Source organism: Delphinapterus leucas, chromosome 4, assembly GCF_059928025.1.
Source record: "Delphinapterus leucas isolate spDelLeu-1000000601 "Yukka" chromosome 4, BTC_Dleu_Yukka2, whole genome shotgun sequence".
NCBI classification, from domain to species: domain Eukaryota; kingdom Metazoa; phylum Chordata; class Mammalia; order Artiodactyla; family Monodontidae; genus Delphinapterus; species Delphinapterus leucas.
In genome coordinates, this window is record NC_143132.1 from 46,283,186 (window position 1) to 46,302,358 (window position 19,173).

Sequence of the window (19,173 nt, forward strand, 5' to 3'; positions counted from 1 at the left end):
GCTTACCCTTCCCCCTCCCCATGTACTCAAGTCCATTCTCTAAGTCTGCGTCTTTATTCCTGTCCTGCCCCTAGGTTCTTCAGAACCTTTTTTTTTTTTTAGATTCCATATATATGTGCTCTCATATGGTATTTGTTTTTCTCTTTCTGACTTACTTCACTCTGTATGAGACTCTAGGTCCATCCACCTCACTACAAATAACTCAATTTCGTTTCTTTTTATGGCTGAGTAATATTCCATTGTATATATGTGCCGCATCTTCTTTATCCATTCATCTGTCGATGGACACTTAGGGTGCTTCCTATTCGGTGAAGTAATTCTGAAGGGAGAGAATGGAGGTCAGAGTGACCAGAGGCAGGTAGGGTATGGCAAATATTCAGGTGAAAGGGAATGTGGGACCAAAGTAGAGTCATGGCAGGGGACAGAGGCAGGAAATAAGAAACATTTCAAAGGTGGACTCAACAGGATTTGATTATGGCAATAAGGGAAGGAATGCCAAATCTATTTTGGGTTTTGGGTGTGAAAGGATATGTGGTGGTTTTGAAGATGATCACAAATCTCTGACACTCCTCCCATTGAGAGCTGGGGTCTCATTCCCTCCCCGGTGAATCGGGAGCTGTTCTTAGCGACTCACTTGTAACCAACGGAATGTGAAGGACATGACGCTACATAACCTCTGGGGCTAGTGCTCTTCTGTGTCTGGCTTCTTTCACTTGGCATAATGACTTTCTGATATTCACCCATGTTCTTGCCTTTATCAATAGATGTTCCTTTTCATTGTTGAGTAGTATTTTAACATATGGATATATTATAACTTGTTTATCCATTCACCTGCTGATGGGCCGTTGTGTTATTTCTAAATTTTGGCTACTGAGAATAAAGCTGCTATGAAAATTCAACTGCAAAATTTATATTTTTCTTGGGTAAAATACCTAGGAATGAGGAACTATGGTTTTAGTACTAAGAAATATTTATCTTCCCTATGTCAATTGCCCTGGAAAAAATGAAAAATACAAACATTTCTTAGTCATATTTCATAATAAAATTTATCAGCACACCTGTTGTAAGAGTTGAAGAATTCATACATTTTCCAGCTCTACAGAGTCACACATGATCATACATTCAACATATTCCAAGATAATGCTTAATAATATGTAGGAAGATAACATTCCTTACAAACTTCAATATATTATGAATAAAATATTCACATTATTATATGAACACAGAAGTCTTGAGAACTCTGTTGTGATTTTCTCTTAAGAGCAAAGTTGCAGAATCTCTAATTTAAAAAGAGGACTAGTTCAATTAGTCCATTTTCGAAATATATTTATAAAATGCCTACATGCTTCTTACACTAGTTATGTCTGCTTTAATTAGAGAAGGAAAATGTTTCTCATTTCCTAAATTCACAACATCCCCAGGATTGTTCTTAGTCTAAACCTCCATACAGAAATGTCTGGAATAGAATTTTTTAAGTATCAGAATCCAAGGGTATAAGCTTTCACATTCAAAAGGGCAAAGAATCTCAGCATCAACAAATTATAGTTCTACAAAAATCAAAATTACAACTTAGATATCCCTTGTTTAAATAACAGTGATGTCACTTTAGAGTTAACTACAGGTAATCACTGAATTGTAACACATGCAGAGACTAAGAAAATTTCAAGTATTCCTAAATATCTATTACAAAAGTGAATATTTTACAATATTATGATCTCTAGAGAAAGATATATAAAGATTATGATCAAAGCAACTTCAGTAATGACAAAGTAAAATTTTTACTTTCATTTCCAGTTGCTTTCTAAAATTACTAGTCTCAATCTCATTGAATTAATGAAAATAAAATTTGTCCCACAACAGATTTTTGTGGCTGAAACTAAACCTTTAAAAAATATATGAAACAAAAAAATAACATGAGAAGTTTCCTGATACAAATTCTAATATTTAGATCCCCTAAACCAATTCTTGGAAATTGTCACTGTTTGTAAACTAGTCATATAAAATGATTCTAAAAGTATAAACGAGTTTTACATCAACCAGTTGACTCTGACAAGCTGCCACCTCACCACCCACCACTGACAGCATCCAGCGGAAGCCTGTGGTGCTTAAAACACATTTCACCAGGAAAGGAGGCAGACTCCAGGGCGGAGAAGACCGGAGCTCTGAGACACAGGTAACTAAGTGCCACACAGTGGCGGTGGTGTCAGCCAGTGGAGCAGGGGGCCCATTGTGTGTCCCCCAGACCCTACGAAGACTGCTCTGCCTGCATCAATGCACCCAGTCCCTCGGATGGCGCAAAACGTCCAGAATTTCAGCTTCTTTGGAGTTCTCTGAGGGTGAATGCATGTACTCCCATCTATGCAGGTTCAAAACAGAAGCAAAAAACGTAATAACAATAAAAAATAAATAAACAACATACATAGCTCTTTATCTAAAATAAATGAAAAATAAAATTCTAAGAGTAATAAAAAGACTATACCTCTTTGTCTCCACTAGGCTTTTAAAAAATATTTGCTGCTAAAGAAATAAAGTTTCTTAATAATTCCTGAGCATACTCTAGCTAATATTAATATTCCAGAGCCAAAACATACTTTTACTATAAACCAGGGTTTCATAAAGTATAGAACCTCAGGCGATCCATCGGCAAACTTTTCTTAGCTTAGTACTTTGGCATTTTTTTTCATGTGTTACTTTCTATTTAGGACAGAAATGTTGGTTTGCCTTTAATTTTCTCTCTGAAAAAACTAAGAGTATAAAATTTAAGTAAATAATACCTCAGATTATATATAAATCTACAAATATGGTCAAAATGGTCAAACTGTAGCATGAAATCTGGCAAACACTGGTTTAGATCAGAGGCTGCAAACTCTTCCTGTAAAGGGCCACATAATAAATACCTTAGGCTCTTGGGGCCACATACCTTTTGCAGCAGTCTCTTGCCTATTCCTTTTTTGTTTGTTTTTAATAATCCTTTAAAAATGTAAATTCCATTCTTAGCTTAAGGGCTGTACATAAACACAAGTGGACCTAGATTTGTCCTGAAGCCTTAAGTTTGCAGACCCCTGGTGCAGACTTTAAGAAGCTAAAAATAACCTGTTGCATTAATGTTATTCAGTTGAGCAGGGGATTGATTTACAATCCGCCCTTACCTGCAGTTTGGAATGTGCAGTATAATTAGAGGCCAGCAGAGATCAGGTAGACTACCCGAGGCCTTAAGATCTCATGTCTACTTTTTAATCACATCTTGCCTCTAGGGTGGCAAGAACACCTAACAGTGATGTGCATGAGAATCCAGCCAAGGACATGAGATCCCACGAGCAACAGCTAAACAAGGACAGAGCCAATGCCATTCTGAATGTAGTGACAATGGTAGAGGGTACTGATCTCACAAGGCTAGATCTGCACAGCAGAATGACGCAAGGCAGACCTTCAATGCCAGCCAGTCCATTCTTATTTGGATATTTAAACTCATGGAGAAAAGAAGATTCTAGCTCTTCTAAAATAAGCAATGGTCATATTTTTTCTGATCTTTTCTGTTTCAGTCTGGATACACACCATTCTCACTTCCTCAAAGCCAAAAAAAGTCAACTGTAGATCTTTATTAACCTAACAGCACCAACATAAATAGATTTTAAAATTCCCCACAGAGATTCAATTAACCTTTATGGAAGCACACCATGGCAGCACATAAAGCATCTGAAATAATCCTGCATACTTTTATACAAGCTTAATACTTCATAGTGGAGAATAAGACCTTTCCCCACAAGTGCAATCATTTCCAATAAAATTAAAGAGCTGTTATGTTCATATAAATCTGCTTTGCTCATAGCTCTTCCTAGAAAATTACCAAGTAGGAACAGTCAATCTAGCTCCCTAGACACCATCATCCACCCTATCTTCTCACTCCCTCTATCCTTTCCCTGCTCTCACATATAAAGCTATATCATTTATCCTGCCACCCCTTAAAAAAAAATTTTTGATTTTCCTGTGATTTGCCTGTGATTTTCTTATACAGGCAACAAGGTCAAAACCAATGAAGTCTTTAGGAAAGACATTTGTGGTGTCAATGTCCATGTTTTGTGGGGATTAGAGGATTGTGGGGTTAGGGAATAACTATTATTCTTATGAGTTATTCTTACCGGGCGGTGAGAGGTAAAGACATCAAGATGCTTTCGATCCTGGATCCTGGAGTGAAGAGGCCAAACTTTGTACCCCGATCATACAGCAGGTTAAATTCTACATACCTGACATAAAGACATCAAATAAGATTAAGGGTTGGCTGAGTAAACCCTTTCTTAAGATTAGTCCATAACAAATACTTAAAGTGGGGGGCACCTTCCCACCACCTCCCACCCCATCAGCTGGAACTGGCAGAGAAAACACCAGTCTCGTCAGTTGAGTTTTCGCCATCTGGAAAGGCATAAAGAAAAGGCTATTCTATCCAACAAACAATAGGATATAGATTCAGCCCCAACATAGAGCAGTTACAAAACAATAAGGTTATGTTTTCCAATAAATAAACAGAAACACAAAGCTTAGAACTTGAAGGCACAAAAACAATTAAGAAAAGCAAATGGCACCGTTTATCAGGATAAAACAGCTCTTTCTGGCCCTCGCCTAGAGTCTGAGATGCTTTACAGTCAAAGACTTCATTTCACTGCTAATAACTCACACGAACTAAGACAGTGTAAGGCTCTTGTAATTAAAAAGCCAAGAAAAGATTACAGAAATCTATTAATAATTACTAATATATTCCAGATATTTCCTTTTCTTAAAATAGTTAACAGCATTAATAAGCAGTCTTCCTGCAAATTAATGACAAAGTCATAATAGAAGGTAGTGATTGAGTTGCAGTGCTCAGTCCTTAGCATCAACTAAAACCTGGTTTAGGATATTAGTTTTCCATGAACTGCCACAGAGTCATATCTAAACTCTGTCTAGCTTAAAAATCTGTGATTGCCTTTAACGTCATGAGATCCTTTGTAAAAGGGTCTCTTCTCTCCAATCTCAAAAGATAATTTCTACTACCCAAAAGAATTGAGAATGATCCATAAATCTGAAAATTTCAATAGTCCCCCTTCATATCATTTCTCAACTCACTCAAAAACTACTCTCTTGGTCTAAACTTCCCTCAGATATTACCGTTTATGCATGGGTTACTGTATTTAATCACAACCAGAGAAAAATATTCTCTAGATTCCCACAGTCCTTCAATTTTTAGAAAGCAACCTTCACTGTGGAAACTTGCCAAAGGCTCTGAGAAAATTTAAATAAATTACATTCATGGATCCCTTTCTAGTCCTCACCATTTATTTATCACTGAGTTCTGTGCACTAATAACTATTTAATACCTTCTTATGTCTGTTTCAAAAGATAATTTAAATGGATCTTCTTAACTTCTTCCTAAGACCATGGAAAAGAACTCCAGTCTCTCAGCTCCCTTTTTCACCCCTGATGTTACCCTCCTGAAACATGATATTTAAGGGATGGCTGTGACTCTCTATTTGTACAGATGTCTTGTTCAAAGACCCTTGTAAGGAGCTCGCAAATGAGCCTCTATAGGATCCCTGTGCTGCTTTTCTGTTCTGAGCGAACAATGCTCCTTTCTGTATATCAGCCTGACTCTCACCAGGTTTTGCTTAGATCTGATCTTTCTGATCCTTTCCATACATTCATCCTCTCCGAGGTACCTACAAACTATGAACCTTAACCACTCCCTTCAATTTAACTGATACCTACACTGTATCCTGTCTCCCTTTCCCAAAATACAGCAAAACAAAAAAGGAGACTAAGACTGGAGGTTCAAGGTCTGCGGAGAGAAAAGTAGTAACTGAGGACAAGAGACTCAATGAGATAGCCAAGTAAGAGGCTGCAAAGTCAAAAGAGAAGCTGCCTAACCACTGCAGGGGAAAGTCATACAGAAGGGGATGCAAGGAAGTGGGGAAGAGTAATACAGATAATGGGTTATGAATGCCACGTAAGAAAGTGAAGACAGGGCTCGTAACCGCAGCAAAGAGCTGGGGTTATCTTAAGCCCCAGAGATTTCTGCCATTTTAAGGCCCAGAGATATGGGTGGTAGAAGGAGCCTCTCTTTGAAAGTACAGTCACCCACCACATCACAGAAAATCAACCTAATACCCCACACTTCTGCCTAATTCAAAAAACACGGACATGAAATGATACACACAAATGGAACTTTCAAAATATGTTGTCAATTAATAATAAAAAACAAAACAAACAAATTAAAACATCATTCCTATGTCCAAGAAGTTTTCAAGGCTTCACACCTCATTAGTATTCATGAAACCTGCCAGCTTTGCGTAAGAAATCTTACGCAAAACTAGAACATTGCACTTTCCACAGAGTTTTTCTTATTTTAGTTTCTTGTTTGTTTTTTATTGGAGTTTGTTGTTGTTGTTTCCAAAGAGTTTTAAATTATCCTCTTAGGATGGTCTTCCCCACTAAACTGTGAGCTTTTCCCAGCATGGTCCCTAGCCATAGGAGGCACCTAATCAACTCAAGTGAAGGGAAGGAGTAGTAAAGGTGTATCTGGGAAATCATGGGACCAAAAAAAAAAAAAAAAATGTCCCAAAACAGATGCATAACGTCCCAAAACAGATGCACTGTTAAAGAACTGTCTAACAAGAACACTTAATCAATTCTCATTTTCCCAAGTTTATAAACAGGGAGCAAGCAAGCAGAGGTAGTCCTAAGAAAGAATAAACAACAAACATTTACCTTGAGATTTTGAACATTATCTAAGTTGACCTTTTAGCTTTACCTCCTTAAGTACCCAAAGTTTCATATGCCTGAGACAAAATTAACGTAAATGAGAAAATCCATTTTATAGCCATGGACCAGTAGTACACGTGCAATGAAGATGGTAATGAGAAACCGCTGTGAGAGGGAAGACTGAATAATTTGGAGCTGATTCACAATCACACCCCCGCTGAAGATGACCTCACGCTGGTCACCCAACTGAGCTCACCAAGCTGCGTGCACAATGCAGGGTGGCTAAGGTGAGCATCACAGTCAGAAATAAGACCTACTTAACTTCATTCACATCTAAGAAAGTCTGCAAGTTTTGAAGGCACGATGACCTAGTTCCACACCTGGGATCTTTTATTTACTAGCTGTGTAAACTTGGGCAAGGGACTTACTTTGCTAAGTTTTGTCATCTGTAAAATGATGATAATTACACCAATCTCACAGCTTTGTGAAGAAATTTAGATGCAAACTGCCTAACATATTAGCCAGCACATATTAACATCTCCATAATTAATAAATACTATCATTAAGTGTAAATAATTTCTGAAGTGATTATTTTCATCATAACACCTTCCATGAAAACCTAAAGATAAATGAAAAAAATGTGTGATTCCAAATTTACAAAGCAGCAAAAACATTAAATGATTCCCCTATCTTGGCGTAAGGCTGGAAGGTATTGCTAGAAGAAACTATAAGAAATCAGCAGAAATAAATTCAACAAGTTCTTACTATAGGCCTAATATGGTTCTCTAATGTATACACAAGTTAAACAAACCTTGCTCTTTTTATAATACTATTTTATACAATGTTTCTTAATTCACTTGATATTTATCTAGTTATGAAAAGAAATTAGGGTGAGTATTAACAAAACTCTGACAAAGTATCTGCCCAAGACAACATATCATCCACTCTTATTACGGCTGCCGCACTTCCCGACCTCCTACCCACCCCAGAGTTACACAATGAGACGGTTCATTCTCCGGTCACTCACTCACCGTCCTCTCCGGAGCTGCTGCCACAACTTCTCCCGGGGGGTGAAGGAGTCATCACAGTGCTTTTTCACAAGGGGGATATAAGAAGGAATGACAGCCTGGGCACAGCTCTGCACAAAGCAAAAGACCTCCTCCTTGGATGGAGAGTCAAGGTCATCAAAAAAGATACCCCCGATGCCCCTCCGCTCCCCACGATGGGCTATAAAAAAGTAATCGTCACACCTGGAAAATACAGTAAGGCCAAATCAGGGACCAAAGAGGAAAAAACAGACATGAAAATCAGTGTGAGCATTTCAGCTTAGGGCACCATCCCTGACTAATGCCAGCACAGCACCCTTACTTTTTGTCCATGTCTGAAAATGAAACTAGAGTTTTAGACAGATTTCCTGCAGTTATCAACAACGAAGAAAATGCTTACACTTTTACCTACAAAGCAACAGGCAAGCTAATACATGTCTATCTGAAGATGTGGCACTCTAAGACCTTTACTGAAAAGAAACAGAGTCCACTATTAATACTGTATTTCCTTCTTTTTTCTAAAGCACTGTATTTCTTAAAACAAGTGGTGCTGCTGCCCTCAGAAGCACTGCTACTTTTGCAGCAGGCAGGAATCCTCTACCAACAATGACACAAACCAGGTTCTTGATGGAGTGCTAACCCCTAAGCTGTCTGAATCAGTTCTTATTCACCAAAGGAAGGCAGAGTAAATTATCTCTAAGGTCTCTTTCGGCAATAAAATGTGATGACTCTATAGCATGCATAACTCAGGGGGAGGGTTGGTGGAAGGAAATGTTCAGAGAATAAGAGCCTTCAGAACATTAAAGGTTGCCCTTGTGAACCAGCACATGAAACTATCAATTTGTTCTTGAGTCTTTCCCCACCTGTGCCTACTAGAGCAGATTTCCTAAGTCTTTCCTAATTGCTAAATTTGCAGTATAGTTTACATCCTGGAAACAGTTTTCATTATCTCTGTATAATGAGGGTTCCTAAATAGAAGACCTGTACAAACAAAAACTAAAAACTATTGAAAAGGTTATCTTAAAAATAGCCTTAATAGCTTAAAGTTAAAAAAAAAAAAAGGCAGCAGATGCAAATCCCTAGAACTGATGTGCTGGTATAATTCACCTTGAGTGTTACTTCCTGGCTTTTCTTCACAGGTACATTTTATTAACAGAATTAAAGTATATCCTGAGCAAGGCTGTAAAGCCAGCTTTAACTAAATCATGTTATTTCCAAATCTCTTTTCATGATATTATGAAATGAAGAGATTTACTAAATATGTATACTAAAACTTTTTGGCTAGCCCGCATCCTAGATATTTTATTAATACTACTCAGATAAAGTTCTTCAGTAACAGCGATAAAAGGAAACCAAAAAAAAAGAGACAGAACATCTACCCCACCAATCCTCCTCCTGAAGGGAAGCTGATTTGTAAGAGAAAAACAACCCTTCATCCTGCATCTGTGTGTCCATAGCTGTCCAGTGTTTCGTGGTAATGTCAAATCAAAGAGAGGTTATTTAAATGTTTTATAATTTCTGAGGATTTTAAAGCTGAACTCCATATTCTTAGATAAATAACATCAAGATTCCACAAATATTAGCACTAAAAGCAAAGCAAAAAAAAAAAAAACCCAAAAACCCTTTCTGTTCCTCCTTTTTCTAGAATGGCAATTAGCTCTAAGCAGTGTTGAGTACATTATTACTCCAAACAACTTATGCACAGGCTCCATTCCACATCTACCAAATATCCTGGGTCTCCTCACAACTTTTTTCTTTACCATTAGAGTTCCTTTCACAAAGTTTCCAATCCTACTTTCTCCTTGTCCAAAATCTCCGGTACATTTGCACCTCTCCTAATAGTTCTCCAACCCTTCCCATGCCCTAACACATTTCCACGGCAACGAGATAATCCTCGTGTGGGATGAGAATTTAATATCCCACTTTAGGATTAAAAAGCCTCTGATTCTCAGGCATATATCACCTTCAAGTTTATATCCTAAAACATCTGGTATCAAAAATGATATTGCTGCCCAATTTTTATCACAGACATTCAAATATTCCTAAGAAAATAATGCATTAAAACCACTTAAAACTCGTATCTCACTTCTGGTGAAAGGAAGGAAGGGAGGGAGGAAGGAAACAGTTCAACCTTCATAAGCTGAAAAAGATACTTAGTGACACAGTAGTGCCTTCAGGATCTACAGAAGGAATGGAAAATACTTAGCGGTCATGAAAAGTTCAATAACTTTACCTACCATTTTTTAAATTTGGGGTAGAGATCTGGACCATGCTGGTCACAAGCCTTCTTTAGAGTCCTGTGAAAATGCACTGCATCCTCTTGGTTCAAGTATGTTGGGGTAAGGTCACATCCACCACCAAACCACCACTGCTTGTTACCTACCAAATCGAGACATGTGATTCTGATGTGGACTTTGAGATGTAGCACACTACTCAAAAGGAAAAGTTAAATACATTGCTTTAAATGCCATCACCTGCAGAGACACCAAAAGGAGTGGCGTGCACTGCACAGGTGCTCTGACAGGGTAACAGCTGGCCTAGCTAATGGTAAACATAGACTGGAACTATATTTACATAATGAAGCATGATCAATTGCACCCCATCTTAAACCCACTGACAACGCACTAGTGACTGGCAAAGCTACACATGTGGAAAATAATTTCCAAAAGCAAGTTCTCAATGGCAACTTAACACTGCACGTGAGGTTTTCCTTTTGATGTAATAAATTTATATTTGCAAAGAACCCTGTGTGCACTTTAAGTTCAGGTTCATTAAATCATTCCTTGTGTGTTGGAGGAAAATGGGGATGCCAGAGACCAGCCAATACCACTTTCACTTTTCACATCTAATAAATAATCCATTGCACCTGCCAAGGAATAAGCTTTCACATGTTTCCCAAAAAACCTAGTTAAGATGGTATTTATTTTTTCTTGATTTTAGATGTTATGCCCCCTAATGTGTTTTAAAATACACATTTTGCGCAATAATACTTTCCACACCTCCAGAGCCCTTACCGTCAGCTTCTTCTACTTCAAAGTATCTGTAGTTGAAATGGATAGTGGGAGCATGAGGATTCTTGGGGTGGATAACAGAGCTCACGCCCATAGCAGAAAACGGCAATTTACCTGGAAAGTAAAACATGCAGTGAGCTGCACTCGATCACCTGGCTTGATACAAATTAACTCCAACATGGTTTCTGAATCAATTTTCAAAGGCTGATTTTCAATTTGTCTCTTAAAATATAATTTTTAAAAAGTAACTGTGTCAGGCTTCCCTGGTGGCGCAGTGGTTGAGAGTCCGCCTGCCGATGCAGGGGACACAGGTTCGTGCCCCGGTCCGGGAAGATCCCACATGCTGTGGAGCAGCTAGGTCCGAGAGCCATGGCCGTTGAGCCTGTGCGTCCGGAGCCTGTGCTCCGCAACGGGAGAGGCCACAACAGTGAGAGGCCCGCACACCATAAAAAACAAAAAGTAACTGTGTCTTCAAGTCCGTTCTCTATGTCTGCGTCTTTATTCCTGTCCTGCCCCTAGGTTCTTCATAACTATGGACATGTATACACTACCAAGTGTAAAATCGATAGCTAGTGGGGAGCAGCCGCATAGCCCAGGGAGATCAGCTCGGTGCTTTGTGACCACCTAGAGGGGTGGGATAGGGAGGGTGGGAGGGAGACGCAAGAGGGAGGAGATATGGGGATATATGTATATGTATAGCTGGTTCCCTTTGTTGTAAAGCAGAAATGAACACACCACTGTAAAGCAATGATACTCCAATAAAGATGTTAAAAAAAAAAGTAATTGTGAACATGCTCAGCTGGCACAGGCACCCAGATGGAGTTTTACAGAAGCAATATGTACTTTATAAATAAAACTTGCCGGGAGAAAAGGTTTACAGGGACTATTAAAGGAGATTGTCTGATTTACCATCTTTCGTCTTTAGCTTTTTTCCTCTGCTTCTCATCTGTTTTGCTGCTTCCTCAGAAAGATTTCCATGAACGACAGAAATGCTCACGCCGGCCTTTTCAAAAACATGCCCATCTTGAAGTACACAGCTGATGCCACCACCTCCTGTTTATGGAAATGTAAAATGAGGACAGAATGTAAGGGTATACGCGAAGTTAAAAACAACTGCTGCACGAAGGTGGTGGGACTAGGAGTTATTTTCCTCCTCTATTTTCCAAATCTTCCATAATATCAGCATATTTATAATTTTTAAGTACAATAAAATTAGATAACCAGCTTAGCTTTATGACATTTGCTACTGATCATGGGTGAATATTTTATCTCCCCACACCACCCAACCGAATACTCTTCTACATCCTTATGTCATCATCTAAAATGAATCACTGGAATAGTTTCCCTTCAAATAAGACTGTTCAGAATGGGAGCTGTTGGTTGTGATACATGAGAGAAAGCTAAGATTAAAAACAGGAATAAGTACATTCAAAGAGTGTTCCAGTATTGCCAAATTTAAGAGCTCCATATTGTTTCAATTGTTTTTTCTCAGTGTGCTGTTTGCCTTTTAATTTTGTTTACAGGTAGTTAAAAAACAGATACTGAAATGCTTAAGGAATTCGGAAGCTTGAACTGAGTGAGACACATTAACATTTAGGTATATGAGCTTTACTACTAGTAGCTGGTTTGTTTTTTGAAGACACTAGAGGTACCACAAGAGTTAATTGTTTCATGAAGCTTCATGTTTGGCTTGTTTTATTTCTAAAAATTTTTAGAGCTGGATGGGACATGAGATGATCCAGTACGACCCTTGTATATTTCAAATGAGAAAACTGAGGCCCAGAAAGGCAAAATACTTTCTCCAAAAACACACAACTAGTAAGTGGCCCAAACAATTTGTCTCAGTGCTTTCTAAGCATCAAACAATATTTGCAGCACTTCATATATATACACCTTATTTTATCCTTATAATACATTCATATGTTATTTATAATTTCATTTCATAGATGAGGAAACAGAGGCACAAAAAGTAACTGCTAAAGGTCACACAGCTAGTCCAGGTTGTGTCCTGATTCAACAGTCTTCACTTAAAAATTTAGAAGATGGAGGACTTCCCTGGTGGCAGTGGTTAAGAATCTGCCTGCCAATGCAGGGGACACAGGTTCGAGCCCTGGTCCTGGAAGATCCCACATGCTGCGGAGCAACTAACAACTAAGCCCGTGCACCACAACTACTGAGCCTGCGCTCTAGAGCCTGTGAGCCACAACTACTGAGCCCACGTGCCACAACTACCGAAGCCCATGCGCCTAGAGTCTGTGCTCCGCAACAAGCCACCCCAATGAGAAGCCCACATGCCGCAACAAAGAGTAGCTCCCGCTCACCACAACTAGAGAAAACCTGCGCGCAGCAACCAAGACCCAACACAGCCAAAAATAAATTAATTTAAAAAAAATTACAAGATGGAAAACACTATGAAAACCAGATTTAACTTCAGCTGATGAGAAGTTGCTGCAGTAGTCCCAGGTAAGAAGAATCAGAAATCCTTTAAGTTTATGACCAAGATGTAAGGTTTCACTGTATAGGCAATAACATGGTCATGAATGTAGGACACTATAAGAACTAGGTTATAATACTTAAGTATTTTACCAGTGGAAATAAAGATTTTCCTGGCACGAAATCTGATGGGTGCATTTGGCAGAACTACTGACAAGCCAGGTCAAATATTTCTTGCGCAACCTGGGGAAAAGACACAATGACACAATAACTCCCTCAGCTGGAGGAGACTGGTTGACCCTTAGTAAAGAGGAGATGACTTTCTTTTTCCATCTCCAAAGGAAAAGAAAGGGTAAACGCACCCAGAGAAGCAGAGGAAATGTGGAGAAAATCTATGCTCAGTTACAACCTTGGACATCCAAGCCTGTTGGCTAAAACTGACCTTTAGACTTGTATGAAAAATGCCATATAAAATTGCAAAGATTTTTTAAATGTCCAGTACTAGAGTGACAGCAGATCTGGGTCCACACCTGCAAGCTGAGGGCTGATGACCCTGTCAGTGTCAATCGTTTTAAAGGTATCCCTTTTAACCTAGCAGCCGCTGTGTGGGTACCCCTCTCCTTACTCCCATCCCCTATTCTGAGTCATTTTCTGCCTGCAAACTAAAGCCCGACCTCTCTTCCCCATCGCCACCTCCCGCTAGGGGCCGACCTCCTCACCTTCCTTCCTCTCCCACCGGTCCACAGAGAAGCGGGCGCCCCCGTCCACCTGTGCCAGCGCCTGGCACACCTGGGCCTGGGTCTCCAGGATCAGCAGCTCCATTTTGGTCTTCATGTCGCCCGGTCTCCTCCGCAGCTCGTGCAGGTCGGTCACAGGCGAGGCCATGAAGCAGCTGCAGCGGCGGGCCAGCTCGTCGTCCTCCTCCTCCGGTCTCCCCGGCGAGGGGCTCGGCGCCCCCGAGCTCTTGCTCACCATCTCCGCCCGCTCCACGTGCCCGAAGGCGGCGGCGGCCAGCCCGGCCAGCCCCGCCAGCCCCGCGGCCAGCCCCGCCGCCAGCCCGGTCCTCAGCCGGGGGCCGCCTCCCGCAGTAGGGCCGTACCCCAGCCCGCGGCTCTGCTCGGGGCAAGCGGTGCCAGGGGCACGGCAGAAGCGTCCGGCCGCGCAGCTCAGGGACCAAGAGCGCAGCTCCCCGCAGCCGCCCCGCGCCGCGAGCCAGCAGGAGCCCGCGCTCAGCTTGCCCAGGTGCATGGCCATGCTCCCGCACTGTCACCCTGGGCAGTGCCCACCTCCCGCAGACAGGCCCCTGAGCCCCCTGGAGTTCCGAGCGGCGAGCAGCGAGCGGCGCAGGCACAGGGAAACTTCACCAGAAAAAAGCTACTACCGGGTCGGCTCCCCGGCATAGGATGCCGGGAGCTGTAGTCCCGGCTCCTATCGCCGCCTGCAGGGGCGCGCCCGGGAGATAAAAGAATCCACCGTCCCCAGAAGGGCGGGGCCCACGGGTAGAGAACTGGGGTGCTGGGTAGGAGAGGGCAGTGGAAGCGAAGGCGGAGATAAAAGAGGCCGTCTTGTCACGTACAACCTCTGGTCTGCGGTTCACCCAATCACAGGGAGAAGACAAAGTAGGGCTGGACGCGCTGAGGGCTAACCGGGGAGAAATGTGGCCAGAGACCCCTGCCCCAACTTACATTTCTAAACAGCCTTGCAAACCCTGACTCCTGCATGTATAGAAGGCCCCTTCGTCCCCGGTTCTAGTCCTCTAGAGCTTCTAGAGCTTGTAGGATTGGTGGGGGCGGAGCCTGGGAAACTCCTTACCTATGGGCTAGTTTTTAAAAGGAGTCGGAAAAGCTAAAGGACTCCTAAGAAAATGCTAGGAAAAGACTTTCTGGGATCAACTCCATATCACAGTTCTATCATAAAAACCTTCCCAGGAAAAAAAAAAAAAATCTTCCCAGGCCTTGCTTCCACAGTGCCCACTTAATTATTTTGGAACTAGGAAAAGCAAAGTGTTTTATTACTAAACCGGCATAAAACTTAGGAACTGGTGTGTCTGGCTGCTCAAGGAAGAAGAGATTTAAACATACGGATCCTACAGTTGTAGAGTGCTGGCAAGTATTTCTCACGTTTAGTACTTCCAGCAACTCCGGTAAGCTAGGCAGGACAGACATTCACACTCCTTCCTCTTCTCACCCCCAGCGCGCGCACATGCACACACACACACACACACGTTAAGAGAAATGAGGAAAGACGCTAACATAGGTTTGGTAGATTTTTTTTGTTCCTGTAACCATGCCACAGTTCCATGTGGTCTGGACATAAGAGTGTAAGAAGGACTGTCATGGGCTAATTCGTCCCTTAAGTCTCCAGGATGATTTTAATTTCTAGTAGTAGATAATTACGTAAGCCACTGGTGGTGGTTTCTACGTTTTTTCTTGGTGGCTAGATGCAGTGGTGGACATTCCATGGCTGCGGGTCAAACCAGTTTTTCAAGGCAGTATATTTTATCATCCACAACAGCATCCAGCAGCTCTTACACAGAGCATATTGTTAGCTGGGTGGGCATGCTTGACTCTCTAGCAGATTCTCTAGTGTTAAAGGCCTGGATTAAGAAGTGAATGAACTACGTTGGGGGAAGCTTTTAGCTGTAGTGTAACTTGCTGGGAGGCTGAGCTGGCAAAGGAAAGAAAAGAACTATCAGTGTATAATGCAGCCCACTGCAGGGAACATGGGGGCTGAGTGAGCACCAAGAGGGGACCAAACCCAACCTGGAAGCCTGGCAGGTCTTTTGGCAGGGGAGACACCAGAGCTGAAGAACCTTAAGGAGGTTTAGCCCTCAACAGGGTGAGGGAGGGTCTGGAAGCTCTGTGGGCGAGTGATTAAGAAACATTAGCTGGGTATTAACCCTCCTTGACTGGTCTAGACCATTGAAAAGAATACGTCAAGGTGTAAGGGAGGAGGTGAAGGACAGATGGTGTCTGTGTTCAGAGAAGAAAGATCCACAGGGCAGTTTGGGGCCTCAGCCCTATCAGGGATATCCTTGCGGCATCCTGGGTCCTGGGCTTATGCACCTGCCCACAATCACCTTGTCACTCCTAATCCCATTCCTGCCTCACCTCTGTCTACCTGGGCAACTCTTTTGTGCCTTTCAGAACTGGGATCTGGCTTCACCCCCCACTGATGCCATCCCTGACCCTCCCAGGCTGACTTGGATAGCATCTTCTCCTCCTCTAGTCTCCTGTGCTCACCCCTACCTAACACTTGTCCTACAGACAACACATCTGTCTACCCCACCAGACTGTGAGCTTCGTGAGAGCAGGGTCTTTGTATCCCCAGCACCTACCACAATGCCTAGCGTGTGGTTGGCTCTGAATGTTTATAGAATGAATGAACAGTGGGCAGACTGAGCAGGAGACACTGCCAGATGCTCCGAAGGAATCAAGAAGAAAGAGTGTTGTGAGACAGTGAGATGTGAGGGGAGAGGGAGAGGGGGCAAAATTGATGAAGGGGGTTAAAAGGTACAAACTTTCAGTTATAAAGTAAGTCCTGGGGATGTAAGATACAGCATGATGACTATAGTTAACAATACTATACTGTATATTTGAAAGTTGCTAAAAGAGTAGATCTTAAAAGTTCTTATCACAAGAAAAAAAATTTGTAACTATGTGAGGTGATGGATGTTAACTAGTTAATTGCAGTGATCATTTTGCAATAGGTACATATATAAAATCATTACATTGTACACCTAAAACTAATTTAATATTATATGTCAATTATACCTTAATTTTTTAAAAAACAGAAGAACTATCCTCAAGGAAGGCTTTGTTTGCCTTTTCTAGATGCCTGTGATGGGTTTTTTGGGTTTGTTTTTGTTTTTTTGCGGTATGCGGGCCTCTCACTGTTGTGGCCTCTCCCGTTGTAGAGCACAGGCTCCGGACGCGCAGGCTCAGAGGCCATGGCTCACGGGCCCAGTCGCTCCGCGGCATGTGGGATCTTCCCGGACTGGGGCACGAACCTGTGTCCCCTGCATCGGCAGGCAGACTCTCAACCACTGCGCCACCAGGGAAGCCCTGTGATGGGTTTTGACTGAGCCTGGTGGTGATAAGTGAACCTCATTAATGAAAAGGAACCTCTCTGGCACATTTTCCTTTAAGAACCCCCTTCATTATTGCTGTAATTCTGAGAATACCCATAAAGTTAGTAAAAGATAAGCAGGCACAGGCTGTTTTGAACATTTGCCTGGTCAGATAGGCTGGACTTGAGCCCAATTGTGTGCTAGTTTCCAAGTTTCCACCCCTCCCCACCCTTAGCCTTTCTATGTGCAGGGCCTCTCTCATTTCCTCCTCTGGTTTCCAGCGCCTTCCCTACCTTCACCTTGTTATGGTACACTTAAGAAAGACCTTAACAGTCTGATTAGTGTGAGTTTAAACCACACTTCCTAGGGGTTCAAATTGTCTCCAAGGAGGATACTTGTATGTAAGTGTTATTTGTTGGGGTGGAGTAAAAGGCATCCCCTTGTCAAGCAATTTCAAGCATCAGAAAGCTGACAGGGACAAATCATACGTTTAGAGTAAGTTGTAAGACATAACGTGTAAGGTAGATATTCTCATCCTTTTTGAACCCAGTTTCCTGCACTGCTGTGTGTTCTGTGTGACCCTACCAGCCAAAATGATTCTGACTAGACTTATACAAACTCATGAGGTATAGGTATATTAGTATCATTTTTCAAACTCCACATGCTTCCTAGAATCCTTATGAACTTTACCCCTCCTCTCTGCCCCAAAGCCCTGTTGAACATAACTGACTTTAGGCCTGCTGATGGTATATGAGTCTGCCCTTTTCTGGAGAGAATTAGAAAAGACTCTGACATCCCTCTGGCAGATTTTCTGCCTTCTAAAAACACACACACAGTCATAATTCCCAGTACCTTAACTAAATTGTACTGCTTTCACCAATTCCCAAATTTTGAGAGCCAAACTTAAGAAATGTATTGGGTTGGCCAAAAGGTTCATTCGGGTTTTTCATAAGATGGTACGAAAAACCTGAACGAACTTTTTGGCCAACCCAATATTATTCAAGTGACTCAGCTCTGTTATTTTCTGCTAGATACAGAAACTCAGGATAATCATAAACTGTGTTGCCAAACAGATATGTTTGCCTTGGCAAACTTCTGCCAACTTATCCGAAATTCTAATGAGGGTGGTCATGGAGTGATAGTAGTGACATTAGCAAAGAAGTGGAATTTTGGAGATTTTTACTCAATTTTTGTCCTAGAATTTGCATTTTAAACTTTTAGGATTTTGGAGGCAAATATTTACACAAATCATTAAAATAATTGTTTTTTAAAGCTAAAGTAGGCTAAATATCTAATTCAATTTGGTGTTGCTAATTTGTTTTTTCTTTAACTGAAGGACTTTTTTTTATAGGAGCATAGTTGCTTTACAGTGTTGTGTTAGTTTCTGCTGTATAGCAAAGTGAATCAGTTATACACATATATAACTATATATATAACTATAACTATATATATATAACTATATATATAAAATCCCCTCCTTTTTGGATTTCCTTCCCATTTAAGTCACCACAGAGCACTGAGTAGAGTTCCCTGTGCTATACATTAGGTTATTGTTAGTTATCTATTTTATACATAGTAGTGTATATATGTCAATCCCAATCTCCCAGTTCATCCCACCCCACCCCCCATCCCCCCTTGGTGTCCATACATCGGTTATCTACGTCTGTGTCTCTATTTCTGCTTTGCAAGTAGGTTCATCTGTACCATTTTTCCAGATTCTACATATATGTATTAATATATGATATTTGTTTTTCTCTTTCTGACTAATTTCACTCTGTATGACAGTCTCTAGGTCCATCCACGTCTCTGCAAATGGCACAATTTTGTTCCTTCTTATGGCTGAGTAATATTCCATTGTATATATGTACCACATCCTCTTTAT

General features: G+C 41.3%; 1 protein-coding gene across 2 annotated transcripts; it reads right to left on the bottom strand.

Annotated features, from left to right (window-relative positions):
* Positions 1–1,027: 1,027 nt before the first annotated feature.
* On the bottom strand, positions 1,028–18,178 carry CPOX (coproporphyrinogen oxidase). 2 transcript variants are annotated; one of them, XM_022584345.3, is made up of 7 exons: positions 13,942–14,894; positions 11,699–11,842; positions 10,793–10,903; positions 10,016–10,157; positions 7,764–7,982; positions 4,140–4,244; positions 1,028–2,356 (listed from the first exon to the last, which is right to left on the bottom strand). In XM_022584345.3, the coding sequence occupies exons 1-7, from the start codon at positions 14,474–14,476 to the stop codon at positions 2,269–2,271; spliced, it is 1,344 nt and encodes a 447-aa protein (XP_022440053.1). In that variant the 5' UTR covers positions 14,477–14,894; the 3' UTR covers positions 1,028–2,268. The 2 variants fall into 2 exon arrangements, with proteins under 2 accessions (XP_022440053.1, XP_089766562.1); XM_089910436.1 differs by lacking the exon at positions 7,764–7,982 and having other exon boundaries at positions 13,942–18,178.
* Positions 18,179–19,173: the final 995 nt, after the last annotated feature.